Below are 19,654 nucleotides of genomic sequence, written 5' to 3'. Positions count from 1 at the left end.
AGCTCAATTCCTCCGTCACACCCCATACAATCATCTACATTGCCTAAAAAACCTTCTATGCCTACACCTCCATTGTCACCCGATATCTCACTATTTAAAACTAATACCAAAACAGTTTCACACCTTAATACCTCTTTACCTTTATCGGATCATGGGGGCAGAAAACTTTCTTTCCATATTGATGCAAAGTTTTTCTCTTTTTCTTTCAATGGTGGGCGGCTTGATTTGTATGCTATACACGAGAGCAGCTGGCATATCAAGCACACTATTTGGGTAGGACGTAAAGGCTTTGAGTGGATCCTTTCTTGTTTTGTTGACATTCGTGATTGGGTTCCGGGGAAAGTTTCTCTTTGTAAACTTTATGGGAAAATAATAAGTTGTTGGAATTTTGTGGGAGATCGAATAAGGCTAGCATTTTTGTGGCCATAGCTGAGTACTATGGTGGGGCTCGCTGAGGGTGTGTTATGATACCAACAAGCACTAACCGTTTTGGATGGTCTTTGTTTCACAAAGAGTTAGGCCTCTTCTTTCCCGGTGGCAAATCAAGGCCAGGTAATGGAGGTGAGAGCGGTGTTTTTTTGCTAGCCATTGGTGGCCAGAATAGGCAAGTTGTGAATAATTATGGGAACCAGCAGAAGTTTAGGCATTTTGAAATTTTGGGAGATAAATTGGGTAATAATGTGATTCTTGTTGATTCTACCAAAAATAGTTTTAATGGCAGATCCACACGTGCATTTATTTTTAAGTTGATTGCTGAGAATATGGCTTTGAGAGTTTTTAAAATTTGAAGATGGGAAGAGAAAGTGCTTTAGGCTAAAGCCCAATGAAGTCATTAAGTATGGGCCTTTAAATGTAGAAACCCGGGTGCCCATTCCTCCTATTTTTAATAGTATCGTTTTTGCTAGGCTTGACAAGGTCCAAACGTTGGCTTTGGAAGACCCTAAAGGCAAAGGGCCTTTAGTCCAACCCTTAGCCCAGCCCGTAGCCCAACCCTTAGTCCAGCCCGTAGCCTAACCTTTGTATGTGCTGGGGTCCCAGGGTCTGAAGCCAATAGAAAATTAGCTGGGTGAGAGTGAGTCTCGGGGTTTGCCGCCGTTAGAGAGACAGGTGGGTGAGAGCTCAAGTAGCGATGGGATGATGGCGATGAGAGTATTTGGTGATCTAGAGATTGGAAAAGACTTGGTGTCAAGGTGTAGCTCTGCTGCAGTTAATCTTGATTTCGTCAAGGCTGTTTTTTCCATGGTCACGGGCTCCAATGCCGAGGTAACTCATGGAATAGGTAATTGAGACTCTTGATTCACCGGTGATATGGTGGTTAGCTCAACGACAGCAGTGATTAAGTCTCCGATTCTGAAAGATGTGTTGCCGATCCTTTGTCGTCATCCATGGGTGGTTCAAAATTGATTTTCTCCTCAGACTTGGGTAATGGAGTGGAAGTTGAGTTTGGGGAAGGGGAAGATCATGAAGAAGAACAGAGGAGTAGTCACTATGATGATACGGCGTAGCAAAGGTCAGTGGATTTTGTTGAGGAATTTCAGACAGATTCTGGGCTTCACCTTTTACCGTGGGAGACTAGTGGGGTGGATGACCGTGGTTGTGGTATTGGAGAGAGACAATTGTGTGTTGGAGTGTGACCCTCTGTCTCGATGGGAACCCAATGAACTCAGAGAGTTGCTGGTTCAGGATTCTGTAGAGGGAACTCAAGTGATAGAGTTTGGGCCACCTTCGAATTGGGTGTCCCAGTTGATAAAAAATTTCTGTAATATGATGGGTTTCCCTATTGTGTATCATGAAGCTCAATGTTTGGCTCTGTTTCGCCTTCTGGAATAGGAATGTCTCAAGGTGATTGATGATGAGGTGCCTAAGCGACTTGCAAACTCAGGGTCACGAGGTCTCAGGGAGCTTAAGGGGCTTATTTCTAATGATAATTATGATGGTGTCTCTTCTAGGAGTAGGAGTAGAGCTTCTTCGACTGTTGTGGGGGTTGTTGGTAGTTTTAAATGACTTTATGACTACTTTCTTGGAATGTAAGGGGACTTAACAATTCCCGGAAGAGAGAGGTTTGTAAGAATCTTCTAAAAGAGTGGAAGTGTGATATTGTATGTTTTCAAGAAACGAAAGTATCTTCTATAGACGTTGCTTTTGTTAGGAGTTTATGGGGTAGTCCTTTCATTGATTGGGCTGTTTTGGAAGCTATGCAGACTTCGGGATGGGTCTTGCTGATTTGGGATAAGAGGGTTTTTGAAAAGTTGGATGTAATTGGATAGTTTTCTGTTGTTTTATTGAGAGGAGTGGTGGATGACTTTGTTTGGGCTTGTACAAGTGTGTATGGCCCCAATGACGATGGACATCGGTCTATTTTGTGGGAGGAGTTATCACAGGTGCGTGCCAGGTGGCCCATGGCATGGTGATTTGTAGGTGATTTCAATATTATTAGGTATCCAAGTGAAAGGCTTGGTTGTGAGTCTTTTAGCCTTTCTATGTTTGCATTCTCGGATTTTATAAAGAGTAATTCTTTAGTTGATTTACCTTTAGAGGGGGCTTCCTTCACTTGATTTAGAGATTCTGGTTTTCCCTCTATGTCAAGAATTGATAGGACTTTGGTTTTTCTAGATTGGGAGGAACATTCTGAGAATGTATCCCAATGGGTGCTTCCTCGTGTTATTTTAGACCACTGCTCACTTTTGTTGGAAGCTGGTGTTGTTCGATGCAGTCAAGTGCCTTTAAATTTGAAAATATGTGGTTGAAAGTTGAGGGTTTTGTTGATGTTTAGCAATGGTGGAATGGGTATAGTTTTGCAAGCTCTCTAAGTTTTATTTTGGCACAAAAATTGAAGGCTTTGAAAGCAGATTTAAAAAGGTGGAACAGGGAGGAGTTTGGTGATTTGGCTTTTAGAAAGAATTTTCTGATTGAATTGATGGGTTTAGATGCTAGAGAGGAGTTGGTGGGTCTATCGAATGGTGAACAGATTCGTCGTATTCAACTCAAAGGAGACATAGAACAGTTGGCTTCTCTTGAGGAGATTTCCTGGAGACAAAAGTCTTGGGCCTTGTATGTGAAGGAGGGAGATAATAATACTCGTTTCTTTCATAGATTAGCAAACTCACATAGAAATGCTAATCAAATTAAGAGGATTGAGGTGGATGGTGTTCTCTATGAGGATGATTTTGATGTGCATTCTCAGTTAGTTCTCTTCTATTAGGGGTTGTATGAGGAAATTGAGGTGGGGCGCCCTACTATGGATGGGTTAGATTTTGCATGTATTGAAGAGGATGAGAGGTTGTCCTTAGAGAAGGAGTTCACGAAGGTGGAACTCATCTAGGTCTTAAGGGAGATGGAGGGTGATAAAGCCCCTGGTCTTGATGGTTTCACCATGGCTTTTTTTTCACAAATGTTGGAGTGTTGTGGAAAAGGATGTCATGGATTTTTTTGATTATTTTCATCGGCAGTCCATGTTTAAACGGTTAATGAATGCTTCGTTTCTCACTTTAATTCCTAAGAAGTGTAATGCCGTTAACATTAAGGACTTTTGCCCTATCAGTTTGGTGGCTAGTGTGTACAAACTGCTGTCCAAGGTGTTGGCTAACAGGTTGAGGGCGGTTTTGGATAATCTCATCTGAGACTCAAAATTCGTTTGTTGGTGGAAGACAGATTTTGGATTCAGTGCTCATTGCAAATGAATGCCTGGATAGTAGGTTGAAGAGCCGTTATCGGGTGTGGTTTGCAAGCTTGATATTGAAAAAACATACAACCATGTGAACTGGGAGGCCTTGTTTTATCTGTTGGGCCGGATGGGTTTTGGGTTGAAATGGAGGGGGTGGATTAAGGTTTGTGTTATTCCTGTCTGTTTTTTAGTCCTAGTAAATGGATCCCCTAAAGGTTTTTTTGGAAGCTCTCATGGGTTGAGACAAGGAGACCCATTATTCCCTCTTTTGTTTCTCTTGATAATGGAGGTTTTAAGCAGACCTTTGAGGAAGACAGAGGAGAGTAATCTTATTCGGGGTTTTCATGTGGGGGCAGTGAATTCTGTTGGTGGGCGTATTTCCCATTTGTTGTTTGTTGATGATACTATCTTATTTTGTGATGTTTCTAGGGAACAGATGCTGTCCATAAGGTTGGCATTGTCTTGTTTTCAGGCTTTTACGGGTTTGAAGATAAATGTTAGGAAAAGTGAGATTGTTCCTGTTGGCGAGGTGAATAATCTAGATGCACTAGCTTATATTCTTCGTTGTAGAGTGGGCAGTTTGCCTATGAAATATTTGAGGATGTCGTTGGGAACTTTTAAAACAGCTTCGATTTGGAATCCTATTTTGGAGAAGATGGAAATGAAACTATCAGGGTGGAGGTGTCTCTATTTATCTAAGGGTGGTAGGCTCACGTTACTAAAGAGTACTCTCTCAAGTCTTCCAACATACTTTTTATCTCTTTTTACTATTCCTAAAGCTGTGGTTGCTAGATTAGAAAGTATTTAGAGGAATTTTCTTTGGGGGTCTTCTGAGGGGAGTTTCAAATATCCTTTGGTGGCTTGGGAAAATGTGTGTTTACCCATCGAATTGGGTGGTTTCGGGATAAGAAGTGTGGTGTCGTTTAATCAAGCTTTATTAGGGAAATGACTATGGAGGTATGGTTATGAAGTTACCCATCTTTGGCAGAGAGTTATCTCCACAAAATATGGTGAGGGTCAAGGGGGATTGAGTACTAAAGTTTGCAGGAGGACTTATGGATGTGGCATTTGGAGAAGCATTCATGAAGGGTGGGAGAGCTTTTCTAAGATTTGTTTTTTGTAGTGGGTGAAGGCACTCGTATCCACTTCTGGCATGATAGGTGGATTGGTGATAATACCCTAAAGATCTCTTCTGAGCTCTATGTTTGTTCAGCTGCCAAGGATGCTTGTATTTCTGAGGTTTTGTGGATTCCGGAAGGGGGTGCTGTTAGAGTGTGGGATTTAAGGTTTTATAGAGCTTTTGAAGATTGGGAGCTAGCTGCATCTTATTCTCTACTTTAGTTTATCCAAACTCGTATTCCTCGGGGTGATAGGAGAGATAATCTTTGTTGGTGGCTCAAAGGTGATGGTAAGTTTGACACCTGGTTTTACTACCATGCGATTCGGGGTACCCCGAATTCTTTGTTTCCTTGGAAGGGTGTTTGGAAACCAAAGGTTTCTAAGTGAGTGACTTTCTTTTTGTGGACAACTGCGCATGATTGGATTCTCACTTTGGATAATTTCATGCTTAGGGGTCACCCTTTGACAAATCGGTGTTATATGTGTTGTTGTGATGGGGAATTGGTTGACATTGTCCTGTTACACATACCTTATGGACTTTTATGCTTTAGGCTTTTGGTATATATTGGGTTATGCTAGGATTGGTGGCGGGATTGTTATCTTGTTGGCATCAATGGCTTGGGAAGCATAATTCGAACATTTGGAATTTGATTCTAGGGCGCTTAATGTGGATTGTTTGGTTGGAACGAAATCGTCACTTCTTTGAGGACAATGAGAAGATGCTGGATGAGTTAAAGGTTTTATGCCAACGTAGTCTTTTTGAGTGGTCTTGTTGTTGGGGTTTTTCTAATTATTCTTTTCTCTCTGAGTTTATGTTTTCCTTTAGATTAATTTCCTGATTACCCTCTTTTTTTGCTGTTTGTTTTATCTTTTTCTTGCTGTTCATCATCATGAACAACTTGTACTCTTCCTTATTTACTCATTAATAATAGTTATCTAATTACCTATAAAAAAAAAAAAATACATAACAAATGACCCAAAATAATAATTTATTTTCATCATATTTATCATCTTGTCTAAACAACTCCATCTAAGTCAGTGTTATCATCATGTTCATTTTACAAATTTTATTTTTTCATTAAAATTTTCTTTATCATCATCAATATTTACTATCTTTTTTTATTTTATTTTTATTTATTTTTATATATAGAATAAATTAAAAAAAATTTCTTGGCATTTTAGCATTTTAGACTTATAACAATAATGACAAAAATAAAAAGAATAATTATATTGTCAGTTAATATCTTATTCATGGTATAGAAAAGAAATTTGGAAATATGAAAGTGAAGTATAAGTGTGTAGTCCAAATTTTGTAGGAGAAAGAGGGAAAAAAGAAAAAAAAACTTATGGACATGTTATTTTATTGAAATAAATTAAGTAACCTAATAATTTTGTGTTAAAAACAAGTTTAACAACTTGTTGGATTCAAATAAAAGCACGAATATTAACAAAAAAAAAACCCATTTTAAAGCACATGTCTTATGTATCATATGATATGTATGATTTTACGATACGATAGGATTCATACAATACGCATTACTGTATCGTATGATTCATGAGCACTAATAATACGCCATTATGATATGGAACTCTTTGTACATGATATGATACGTATTACGTATCATACAATACTGACAACTATGTTGATAATTATCTATAGCCTAAAACCCATATCATTGTAACCCCAGGTTGCTGTCACAACCAGACCAGAACTGTTAACCCAACCTACAACAAAGCCCTTGTTAAGCTTGACCAAGGTAACCAGTAATGCGTACCCAAAAAACAAGTCAACAATCCAAGGTGACCCCACAAACTCATCCATACCCACCAACCACATTGCACCATCCCAAGACCCACAGATCCACTGGTGGTTCAAGGTTTCCCAACTCTTGGTCATTGCTCTTGGCCCAAACTGCTGTGTTGCCATTGATATCCTTGCCTGAAAAACTATCTCGTGTGTTGTTGCCAAGATTGTGTTTGGTCCACCATGACACAAATCTGCCAGTCTTGCCATTCGCACTTCAAGCAGTGTCTACAGCTGCCTACTGTCACCACATCACTGGAAATTTTGCGAGTGGAGCGCAACCTGTACTAGGGCCCATTGTGAAGGGCCTGTGAAGGCTGTAATTATTGTTGACACTCCAACGCAGTTTCCAACATTAAAATAAGGCATTTTTAAACATGTTGTTATTAGTGTAATTAGGTCCGCTACAGTTGGACCCAGTGTTATATGATCCAACACTTTGTTATCTCGTATGTGATGGACCATTTATTTTTCTTTGGACTGCAAGCTTTGCACTGCTCGTGACTTGTCAGCAGTTCAAATGAACAGCTCAGGCAGCTCATGTTGGTATACCAGGTTCTTGTTACAATGATTTGTGGAAAGATCTGTGGATTTTCACCAATTGATTAAATGAGATGGACCAATTCTTTGAATAAGTAGGTTTTATCAAATAACAAGAAAGTATTTTGCAAAGATGAAGCTAATAGGTAAAGCCCTACATTTCTAGGACCTCCAACAAACCATCATTAGGAGGCACAAACTTGCTATTAAAGATAGGGATGAAATAAATGAAAAAATTTGATATGAATATTTATCCTAATCCTTTTGGAAGAAATTTCTTCCCCAATCTCATCATGGTTGTTTTCTAGATTGAAGAAACACTTTGAGGCAATGGAATAAATAGTTAGTAGCACAGTTTGAAGAAAACAAGATAATTATTTGCTGAGTTTTTAGTTCTAAGCCCACTCCAGCATAGTCATCCATGGAACAAACGTGAAAATTTAGTGAAATTCGTCCAAGTCTTATGCTACTTATCTAAAGGCTGCCTAGGATTCATGGAGTCCTCCATCCAAAGGCTGCCTAATAACCTTGAAGGTGTTTAACGCTTGTGCAGCAGGAAGAACAAATTGTAATACCTAAACAGTATGGTGAAATATCTGAATCATGTGTAGTAGATTTAATTGTTGAAGAGTCATATATGTTGCTTAATGCTGAGAAGGAAGACTTCCCCTACTTGATGAGGAGAAAGTTCAACTAGATATCAACAAATCAGAGGGTACACTTGTTGTGCAAAATGAGTTTTTGAATTCTTTGCTACTGATTAACCCTTTATGATGCATCAAGTGACAAAGTTTGATGAAATGGAAAAATTGATACCATGGTGCTTAAGAGAATCAAGAGGAGGTTGTATCATTTCCAAAGCTAATATGAATCTCACACATTATTTTGTAACTCCAGTGGAAGTTCATGGTGTGGTGGAATGAAAGGCTTCTTTGTTCTTAGTGCTATCAAATATGATTCAAGAGTTGAAGCAAGTATCCAATGTCAGAATTGTTATCCTTCCAATACTTCAAAACTCATATACAAGGTTTCTATAATTGGGAGAGAATAGTGTGAGAAAGTGCAAAGAAAATTTTATTTTAATTTTGGTAGTCAATTGAATATTATTTTACTTATGAGTAGTTAATTAGGTTATTAGATTTTTAGCTAAATTACTAATTTGTTCTTTCAACTATAAGGTAAAGTTCAATTGGGTCCCTCAACTACCAATTGTGGTGGTATGGTTTTGAGCTAGAAAGCACGGGTGTGGCTCCAGGGCCACTGCACCTGCATCAGACTCGCCCTGATGTGGCATCCTGCGTTTGACGCGTTGATTCGGCTTTTTTTTTTTTCCCGATTTGCACCGAAACCAGCCAATTCACTTCGATTTGGCCTGATTCCAACGGAAACGGAGCCGAAACGGCCGCTGAAACAGACTAATACAGCCCGATTCTGGCCGAAATGGGCTGCTGGCTGCCATTCTTCTGCTTCATGTGGCCTTGAGAGAGAGAGAGAGAGAGAGAGAGAGAGAGAGAGAGAGAAGACACAAAGAAATGGTTAGAACAGGTGAGGAAGAAGAATAAAGGTTTATAACAAAAGAATATAAATTAAGTAGGTGAGAAAAACAATTGTTTCACGTGAGTGGGCTTGGGAATTGGAAAAGGAGCAAAGGAAACTTCTTGGAAGGTGGTTTTTTGTTTACAATTACCAAAAATATTGATTTTATTAAAAACAAATCATAAATAATTTTTTTTTAATAATAAACTCTACCCCTTTATTTGAATTTTTTTATATAAAAAATATTAAATTTACTATATAAAAATATTTTTAATAATTTTTTAATCGTTGCACTTGCACTTTACTTTTTCAAAAATTGCTGAATCCTGCACCCGCACCCACACCCGAATCCAGAAACGCACCTGTGCTTCATAGGTTTTGAGAGAGATGCTCTTTGGAGAAGAGTGATAGAGGTGAAATATGGTAGTGAATGGGGGTGGTGTACTAGCTTAGTCCTTAGTCCCTATGGTGTTAGTCTATGGAGAACTAGTAGACAGGGCTGTCCGTCTTTGTCTTCTCACATTCACTATGAGGTTGGGGATGGAACACGAGTGAAATTTTGGCAAGACTGATGGTGTGGGCAGACTTCTCTGGCTGTTTGTATCCCTGAGTTATTTAGACTTAGCCTCAATAGGGATGCTAGTGTGGCAGATTCTATGCATTTCACCAATGGGGTTCTTCACTGGGATCTCCACTTTGTGCGGGCAATACAAGATTGGGAATTGGAGTCCTTGATGACTTTCATGACTACCATTTATGATTCAGAAATAGGGGGATTGGAGAGGATAAGATGTGTTGGCAACCGGATAAGAAAAAGGGCTTCAAGGTAGGTGTTTATTACCTACTTTTGGACTCTAATACTGATACTACTACTACTGATCACCTTTTCCCTTGGAAAATTATGGAGATCCAAGGTACCTTTGAGAGTAGCTTTCTTTGTATGGACTGTAGCTTTGGGTAATATTTTGACTATTGACAATTTAAGGAAGGGAAAGGTAAAGATCATAGATTGATGTTATATGTGCAAATGTAATGGTGAATCTGTTGACCACCTTGTGCTACATTGCCCCATCGTTTCATAATTGCGGTCCATGACTTTTGGTTTGTTTCGAGTTTTTTGGGTGTTGCCAAAATCTGTAGTTGAGCTTCTAGCTTGCTGGTAAGGTCAATTTGATCGTCATCGAAATGATCACATTTGGATGATTATCCCTCATTGTAGGAATAATAGAAGTTTTGAAAATACCGAGCATTCTATGCCTAATCTCAAGTTATTCTTTTTCTAAACTTTATTGGACTGGCTGACTGCCATAAGGAACCTTTCTTTCTTTTCTATTGTTGATTTATTAGACTTACGTAATTCTTGAAATTGATTGTTTCACCCTAATATATTTCTTGTATACTTGGGTGACTCCTTTTTCTGACATATGTATATATTCTTATTACTTATATAAAAAAAAAAAAAAAAAATCTATCCAAAAAAAAAAAAATTGAACCAATTTAGTCCATCAACATTCAAAATCAACTCAATTTCATCCTTGAATCTCCTATTATAGAAAGTGTAAAGATTTTAAAATCAAATAAATTCCAACTATTAATTCCATAAAAATTTAAATAGACAAGAGACCAAAGGATGAACTTGACTCGATTTTGAAAGTTGAGAGGCTAAATTGATAAAATTAATAGTTGAGGGATCAAACTGAACTCTATCCAATAGTTGGAGGACCAAATTAGTAATTTACCTAGATTATTATTAGTTTCCCAGAGTTAGGGCTATTTTATATTCAATAATTGGGATTTCCCAAGACACTTAGAATTAAGTTTCCTTAGTCAATTACATTTAGTATTAGGGTTTTGTCCTAATAGTGTAAATAGGCATAGTATTGTACTCCTATGAATACAAATTACAGGCTAATTAATTAATAAAATTTCTCTTAGAATTTTCTAATTGTGTGGTGCTAACTTTTAGAGGTTTTATTTTCTCTTGCTAGATGCTGACTCCAAGCAAGCCTAGGTGCTGACTCCTAGGTCATCTATCCTCTTTCATTTATTTTGTTCTTTAATTTTATAGTTGCACTGTTTTGGTTTTGTCTTACTTCACAATAATGATTGCTTTTGCTAACATTCTATTTTGGAAGGTGCTCATGTATGTAGATCTATGAAGAAAGAGGGTTTCTTCTTAAGAATATTCACATCTCAAAGAATTTTGTGTTACTATAATGAGAAATACTATATTTTTCCAAAAGGGACTATATTGTGGAAAATCTGAATAACTGTAAACTAAGGTGCTCATTCAGTTTGGTTATGTTAGAAAAAAGTATTGTGCTTTCAAAACATGAAAGTAAAAATAAGTTCAAAAAGCGAAAGAATTTAAGAAATCAGGCTTGTATGTGTTGTAAATTTGTCATAATTTTAGTTTTGGCCATCATGCCTTAGTGTTTGAACTAGCAATTTTAGGATAATAGGATAATAAATTTATTGATTAGAGAAGGCTTCATGAGCTTAATAAATGTATCATTTCTTCTCTTAAACTCTACATAGCCAGTGGCATGGTGGATACAATGTGGTAGATTATGATCATTGATGTTTTTCTTGTAATAAAATCCTTGTACGATCAAAGGTTGACATGTTTTTAATGGAACATTCCACAATAATTGTCTGAATAAATACTTCAAATACAGTAAATTATTTTAAAGACCTAAGTGTTGTAGAACGCTGTTTATGTGAAGATCTTTTGTACTTTACTAGGGTATTTGCGTAATTCAGGATCTTAGTATTTTTATTAATGAACTATGGTAGTAAATCCTATACCCATTCACTTTGTGCCATTCAGCGCATTCCTCTTTTATCTCTCTTTTTCTACTATTCTTCTCACTTCTCTCTGCACCTTTTCTCTTAAAATTAGGAAGAAGGCATCATACAAATAAAGTTTCTATTAGAGCATAAACAGATAAACATGTTACTGGACTGGTTGTCATTGTAGCACAGTTTTCATTTTTAATCAATTCACTTCTTGTGTAACTTAGGTGGGATCTCGTTAATGTCTTTTTTTTTTTTATAAATGAATTGACTTACATAAGAAAATATTTAGAGTTTCATTATATATTTGGATTTCATAAAACAACCTTTTGCTATCATTCTTTCATTGAACAGCTCTATTTGTGACATTGTAGGTTGATGATGTTCCCCTTGATGACGTGCCCAATGTCATAGAGAAGTACCACATGTGTGTAGTGAAAAACATGAAGCTAGACTCAAATGTTCTCTCTCGTGCAACTCAAATGAAACTTGTCATGCAGTATGGTGTTGGTGTGGAAGGTAATTGTTGTGTTTGTTAATTTACCTTAACTTAATGCATTTATTTGTATTCTTATATGCTTTTGTTCTATTACCTTATTGAAGGCATTGATATTAATGCTGCTACCAAGTATGGAATCAAGGTTGCAAGGATTCCGGGTGATGTAACTGGAAATGCAGCATCATGTGCAGAAATGGCTATATATTTGACGATGGGCCTTCTACGAAAGCAAGTATGTTAGTCTAATCTAATCTAATATAGAAATAACACCTTTTTTAATGTGCTTAGGTATGTATGTGTGCGTGCATGTTTATTTACTTATTGATACTAATATAGAAATGGAGAGACTGATTTCTTATAAAAAAAAAAGAAAAAAAAGAAATGGAGAGACTGATTACTTATTAAGCAAAAAAAAAATGATTCACAATATGATTCACATTTTGATTACTGTGTTTTTGTGAATATTTAGAACTTAAAAAAAAAAAAAAAAAAAGTAATTTGCTGAAGTTATTTGACTCAAATGGGCATAAGTTGGATTAATCTTGTGATAGACCTACTAATTGGGATATTTGACATTTTATTAATTTTCATGTTACTGATTAATCAAAAATTTTTTTTTTTGGTTTTAATAGAGAGAGAGAGAGGGGGGGGGGGGGGGGTTATGGATTGATATGCACCTGTGTATCTGGGTAATTTCAACACGATCACAATAATGGAGCAAACCTGATTGGGTCAAACCCATCCTGATCATACTCATTGCTACGTGCAGTGTTCTAGAATTGTAATTTGCAATTCTCTGTAATCAGTTACCACTGGTGCTGTCCCTATCTATTTGTCAAGCAGTAAGAAATAACGTAACACAAGGAGTTCAAAATTCAAGAAGTTACATACATAGTTACTTATAAAAATTAAAAAAAGAAGCTACCTACACAGTTTTAATCATTGTCCCTCTTAAACAAAATGTTCCTCACCCGCATTTCTATCTTGGAGATTATGAAGGGCACATAAACCAGAAGATTGCATTTGAAGTTGCTTAGGTCATGCTGCCTTCTCTTTGTCAGCAATTGAATTGTTGACCTTGTAGGATGGGATCTTCCTAGTATTTTGTGGAATATGTACTTGTTTGTCCCTTACGGTCACTTTGAGACAAGAGAAGTAGAAGGAAGAAAATGAATCGATAAATTACTAGATGATTATTTCAACAATTTATTGTAAATATTAAATGGACTTATTGATGCTAATTTCATTGGAAAAGAAAACAAACGAGGGGGAGAAGGTTAAGGCTCATTTTGACATGTGGTGGTTTTGGTTGATAGCTTCATAGTCACTTGAAAGCTGTATACACATTGCACACACCCACACACTTTTTTTTTTTTTTTTTTTAAGTGGTAAGTTATGCAGCCAGTGGGTGTTCAACCACAGTCTCACCCTCCAACAAATTATTATGGGAGAAGGAAGTGCCCAGTTGAGCTATAACTAATTGGCATGCTTGAACACACACACACACACACACAATGCGTGTTTGAAACACTCTTTGATGCAAGATATTGGTAACTGATTTTTATTAGTTTTTAACAAGTGCGATGAGCTATTTCATTTGAAAGAGTTATGCTATAGGCAAAAAAATATTCAAAATAGTTGAGTTGGCAAGTTTTTATTGGTTCTTATATGGGTCCACTACTAATGTCATTTTATTATTTACCATTAACAACGTTTCACCTCAGCAGCTGTGAAACTTGTTGTGACTTTTAGAATTACTGCATTTAAAATTAGGGCTCTCTATTCTCTTAAACAAAAAAATTTGAGGCCAAAATCAATATTAGGTGGTTAATTAAGTTTTTACAAGTTTGACATAATTGTTAGGATGTGTTGTTTGTTGGGATGGTTCACGTGTGTACATATATGTAAATACACGCCTTTGCAAAAGTTTTGCTTTGCTTCTTTGTTTATAGTGTGGTGCTCATATACACGGGAGTTTATGATTATGTGATTGACTTTACACCTATGTACATCGTTTAAATTTCTTGAATTTTTTAATCTAGACAATTTGCATTATTCTTGCAGAATGAGATGCAAATTGTTGTAAGGCAGAGAAAGCTTGGAGAGCCAGTTGGTGACACACTACTTGGAAAAACAGTGAGTTTCAGTTCTCTTGGTTTTCTTTCACAAATTTCCTGTGATCAAAGCATCTGAGTTAATTTCTTTCTTCCTTGGTCAATGTTCCTATTTTGCCGGCAAGTGAAAATCTTTTTTTTTGATAAGTAAGAATGATATATATACGAAAGGCAACTCTATGAATGAAAAGCACAGGACAAACCAGAAAATTACACGGAGAAAAAAATAGAGAAAATACATAGAAGAAAACCAAGCAACAGATTAAAGTTTTAAATTCTATTTGCCTAAATTGTAGTTCTTAGTAAACCCAAATTGATTTAGAACAAGATTCCTAGGAATTTTTTCGAGAAGTAGAATTGTGAGAAATTAATGCAAATGCTCTCATAGTCCATGATTCTCAACCCACTGACCTTAATTTTTCATGTCTAAAATTTAGTTATTTTTATTTAGCTTATTTTATTCTGTTAATTTAGTCTTTCAATTGAGTCCTAGGAGGTTTAAGGTTATTTTTATAATTTTATTTCAGAAAAAAAGCTTAGTAGGAATCATAAAGAGTCCATATACATTTTTCATTATAGTAGATTGGTTTTATTAGACCAAAATAAAATATTACTTTGAGAGTTTTCCCTATGTCTAGAGGATTCTAGATTTTTATTTTATTTATTTATTTATTTTTCCTTTGAATTTTTCTAGGTCTTTGTTTAAACAAGAATGACATCTATGTTAGGAATGCGTTGCGACAAACCAATCTTCAGAATAAAATATTTCTTTGAGAATTTTCTGTGTCTAATGAATTTTTGTTATGTTTTTTTTTTTTTTTGGAGAAACATATTTTGTTTTTTGTTAGAAATGCATTTCAACAAACAAGAAAAAGAGGAAAATAAGGAATTAAAAAAGAAAGAAAGAAAGAAATGATGAGTGTTTCATTCAATAAGTTGTCATTCCACTAATTAAGAGTATGTGTCAAAAATTTCAACATATTATCTGTATTTTTCCTTGAAAATTTGGCACAAAGAATGATGAAACTTCGAAGAGATTTTCTTTCAAGTGGGATGGGTGAGGAAGTTAGATTCCATTTAGTTAATTGGAATGTTATTTGTACACCCATTCTCTATGGAGGTTTAGGGGTTAAAAAATATCTGGTTCTGAATCAAGCACATCTTGGGAAATGGTTCTGGTGTAATGCATAGATGGAAAATGCACTATGGAGAAAAGATATAGATATTAATTATTGTCTTTTGGAGGGATGGTGTTTTGAAGTGGCTACAGGTCCATATGGAGTGAGTCGTTGGAAATATATCATAATTGAGAAGAGGATGGTATGTCTCTACCAGATTTGTTAGATATGATGCAAAAAAAAAATGGGTCTAGAATTTGATTTTGGCATGATCCATGGAGTGGTGGAACTACACTAAAGGAAGAGTTCCCTAATTGCCAAAAATAGGGATGCATGAGTGGAAGACTATCTAATACCCATCAGGGTGCAGCCCAGTGGTTGGAGGTTTAGGATGAGTTGTAAAAACATCGTGGGTTCGATGCTCGAAAGCACGGGTGTGGCTCTAGGGGCGCCGCACCTGCACCAGACATGCACGGATGCACCGTGTGGCCGTCGACGCAGCTGCACGCGCGTCTGTGGCAAGTCTTTTTTTTTTTTTTTTTTTTCCCTGTTTTCCAATTTGAGCTGAATCAGCCCGTACCTGGCGAAACAGGCTGAAATATGTGTAAAAAAAAAAAAAAAAAAAAAAAAAAAAAAAAAAAAAACTACAAACCCAGGTCGCCGGCCGCCATTCTTCTTCTTCTTCTTTTCTCCATTTCATCTTCTTCTTCTCCATTGCTTCTTCTTCTTCGTTTCACACCGGTATTTTCCTCTTTTAATTTATGTTTCTACTATTGTCTAGAGTCTAGTACTCTTTTTAAGTTTCAACTTTTAGTTTTTTACTGAGACCACATGTTATTAGCTTTGGAAATGACAAAGAAACGTTTAAAAAAAAAAAAAAATTCTAAGCAAGTGTCAGACTAGGTAGTACATACAATGGTATATAATATATATTAATGTTTATTTATTCTTAAAAAAAGAGGTATTATTATTAGGAGAAGCAATTGTTTACAATATTTTCATAACAAATTATAAGTTTAAGGTTTTTATTTGTTCTAATTTGAACTTACCACTAAAATTAATTTTTTGCCCATCAATATCAACTCATAATAACCTACCACTTTAAATATGTTGGTGAAAATATTGTGGATATAATATTTCTCTATTGTTATGTATTCACTTTGTTATTTACTATTGTTCTTAAATTAGTATATGTTTATCATTATATGAAAAATATATTTAGCAATATATAGAAAATAAAAATAAAAATTTATTTAATATTTTATTAATAAACGTATCCCGCCGCACTCGCACCCACACTCTACTTTTTCAAAAATGGCCGAGTCGCTGCACCGCACCGCACCCGAACCCGAATCCGAATCTGCACCCGTGCTTCTTAGGTTTGATGCCTACTAAGAGTTCCCTTGGATTACCTGATACTTAGTTCTGGTGAGTGGGGTCGTGTATTTGTGATTTACTCTCTAGGAGTGGGTCCAAAGGGCCTTTCCTTGGTGAGGTTTCACGTCATAAAAAAAATGATATTGGTAGCTTAGAATCTATTGAGCATTTCATGGATAACCTATATACAATTAAGATATGTTGGGAGGACCTACTCAAAAAAGAAGAAGATATGTTGGGAGGAGGAAGATAGAATGAAAAAATGTCTGTGGAAAAACCATGGTTTCCAGGTGAAAGTCACAATGAGGGAGAAAGGGGGAAGAAAAATATTTTCAATGGCAAAACATATCAAGAGTTCATGTACCCTTTAGAGTGGCATTTTTCACTTGGATAATCTTAGAAGCTGGGGTTTAATCATTATGGAATGATACTATATGTGCATTTAATTGTGGAGAAATGGCTCATCCACTTTTACACTCTGAAATTGCTAGGGGATGTGGTCATTAATACTTCTTATTTGGTGTTAGTTGGGCAATGCCCATTTGAGTTGTTGATTTATTATCCTGTTGGAATGGACACTTTGGTAAGAGAGAGAATGGTGAGATATGGAAGGCTATACTGTTATGCTTAATTCAGTGAATATGGCGGGAGAAAGGAATGTAACTGTTTTGAGGGAAGGAAATGCAGTAACGAAGTTGATGTTTTTATTTTTGAAGACTTCATGTGAGTGGACACGGACTTCAACTTCATCTTCTACTTCAAATTTGTTAGAGTTTCAGATAATACTATCGTATTTTTTTTTATTTTTTTTTGGTTCTCATCTTTTGCTTTCTTGGAATTCCTTTGTATGCTTGCACCCCCCTTTGCGCTTGTTGATACCTAATTTTTTGTTGGAAGAGATCAACCACTTGCAATGGTGGCACATGTTCCTCCTTGCGCACACTTAGCACGAATATGGGAATTAAATTAGTGGAAAGTGGGGAGTTTTGTGATTTATGAGGCTGTCACTAATCATTGAGATTTTTTTATGGTGTGATTGGTAACTTATATGTACACGGAAACAAAGACTTTTGAGAAGTGAACAAATATTGTACCTGGAAGAAAAAAGGGGAAAAGTATGGTCTAAGAGCATATGGCACAGAATGATTAATTTTATTACTAAACCTAACTCAAGTGGAAGTCTCAGAGTCTCAGGTTAAATAGATTGATGTTAGCTGTTGGAATATTTTAAAACTGTGAGGTTGAGCGAAAAGAGAGAGAAGTGTGTTTGTGTGTCTGGGGTGGGGAGCAAAAAATTCACATTCCCTTTGTGAATTTAGCAGGAAAAATTAGTTTCATGTGCTGAACTTAGCTAATAGTTGAAGTTCTGATTTGGCAAGAGTGTCTCAACAAGATCTCAGTAATTTGTCCCGTGACATGTGTACTAAAATTGTAATTTGACTTATTGCATTGGGAATTAAGTGTCAATACTAACAACAAAAAAGTGGGAATTCTAGCTTTTGATATCTTTTTCTATATGTTCTTATCATCGTCATCATCATCATCATCATCATCATAAATAGTCCTAGTAAGTCTTAGGAAAATGATTTTCTTCAGTTATACAGGTCTTTATTCTGGGATTTGGAAATATTGGGATTGAATTGGCAAAGCGCTTGCGAGCATTTGGTGTTAAAATTATTGCTACAAAACGGAGCTGGGGCTCATATTCACAAGATTCTTGCCAGACTAATGGTATGTAAGGATCCATAAGTTTGACCATTGCTGTAGAATGCATTACTCTTATGTTATATCTACATCATTTGCAGTTCATGGTGATTTGGTTGATGAGAAAGGTGGTCATGAAGACATTCACAAGTTTGCGAGCAATGCAGACATAATTGTTTGTTGCCTAAGTTTAAATCGTCAAACAGTGAGAATGCTTCTTTGCCTTTTTCATCCTATGTCATATACTTCTGTGGGAAATGGTAGAATTCATGTTTCACATCTCCAGTGTAAAAAATGGTTACTGGCAGTGATCATGCCAGCAAGACAATCATTTTTTTTTTCTAATGAAAAAAATACTTCAGCAACTAAGTTGGCACTAAAGGGACATAAATCTCACTTCTATTTTAATTATGCGAAATGTTTTGCATAAGTTTTATGTGGACCTTTTACTATATATCCTAATCTAGTAGTGCACTATTTTATCTATCAATAATTGTCTCCCTCTTGTCCATTTTGTACAAACACATGTTGGAAATGTCCCTCAATATAAAAAGTTTCATTAAAATCCTGGACATCTCAAGATGTGGCTGACACTGCTAGACAATTCTTGAAGTGCTTTCCAGCGGTGGAGACTTCAAACATAAACAAGTTTTCTGCAGAAGCATCCAATAATTAATTGTCTTGTGCATACTTACATTTTATCTATTTTGAATTTCAGGCTGGCATTGTAAACGAGACGTTCATATCTTCAATGAGAAAGGTTTGTTTCTATGCGCTAGTTGTTTACGTAGGAAAATATAATTTCTGTTTGCAATGATGTAGATTATATATTTTTGCGTAATTCAATCATTTTATTCATATTTCAGTATAATTGAATGGCTATAGTTTGGTGGACTGATTGCAATTTATCAGTTGTGAAGTTATTTTAACTGTGCTTGGTTAGCATTGCAATATATATATATTTTGTTTTATAAAATCCTCTCTTCTTTTTCTGCCTACCCGCTCCTCCCCCCCCCCCCCCCCCCCCCCCCGCCCCTCACTGGCAGCACATTCAGTTCATCTCATCAACATAGGCAAAATGGCTTCCTTGTGAAAGCTAATGCAATTGCAAAACTTTTCACAACCCCAATTATTCTTCCATATCAGATGTCAAAAGGTAAGGAGGAGACCATCTTTCAAAGCTTTTTTAATGGACCTGATCAACATGAAAAGTTTGATGCTCCTAATACACTTCAATTTACCGATCTGAAGAACAAAGCATATGAGACATTTATATTTTCCATAATTTGTCTCTCTCTTCGGTCAAGAATAGGGAGGAATCGATTTCTTAACCATGGCAAATTCAATGATATTGACAGTGTCCATGAAGCCCCACTGCCTTGA

General features: G+C 36.2%; 1 protein-coding gene across 1 annotated transcript in view; it reads left to right on the top strand.

Moving 5' to 3' along the window:
- Positions 1–19,654, top strand: part of LOC126713006 (uncharacterized) — a 28,508-nt gene that overhangs the window by 7,500 nt on the left and 1,354 nt on the right. Inside the window, exons 4-9 of the mRNA XM_050412595.1 lie at positions 11,834–11,978; positions 12,063–12,190; positions 14,023–14,094; positions 18,172–18,298; positions 18,373–18,476; positions 18,990–19,031. Coding sequence (XP_050268552.1) covers positions 11,834–11,978; positions 12,063–12,190; positions 14,023–14,094; positions 18,172–18,298; positions 18,373–18,476; positions 18,990–19,031 — 618 coding nt within the window. The remainder of the gene's footprint in view (positions 1–11,833; positions 11,979–12,062; positions 12,191–14,022; positions 14,095–18,171; positions 18,299–18,372; positions 18,477–18,989; positions 19,032–19,654) is intronic.

This window comes from Quercus robur, chromosome 2, assembly GCF_932294415.1.
Source record: "Quercus robur chromosome 2, dhQueRobu3.1, whole genome shotgun sequence".
Classification (NCBI taxonomy): Eukaryota; Viridiplantae; Streptophyta; class Magnoliopsida; order Fagales; family Fagaceae; genus Quercus; species Quercus robur.
This window is presented reverse-complemented; position numbering and strand designations above follow the sequence as displayed.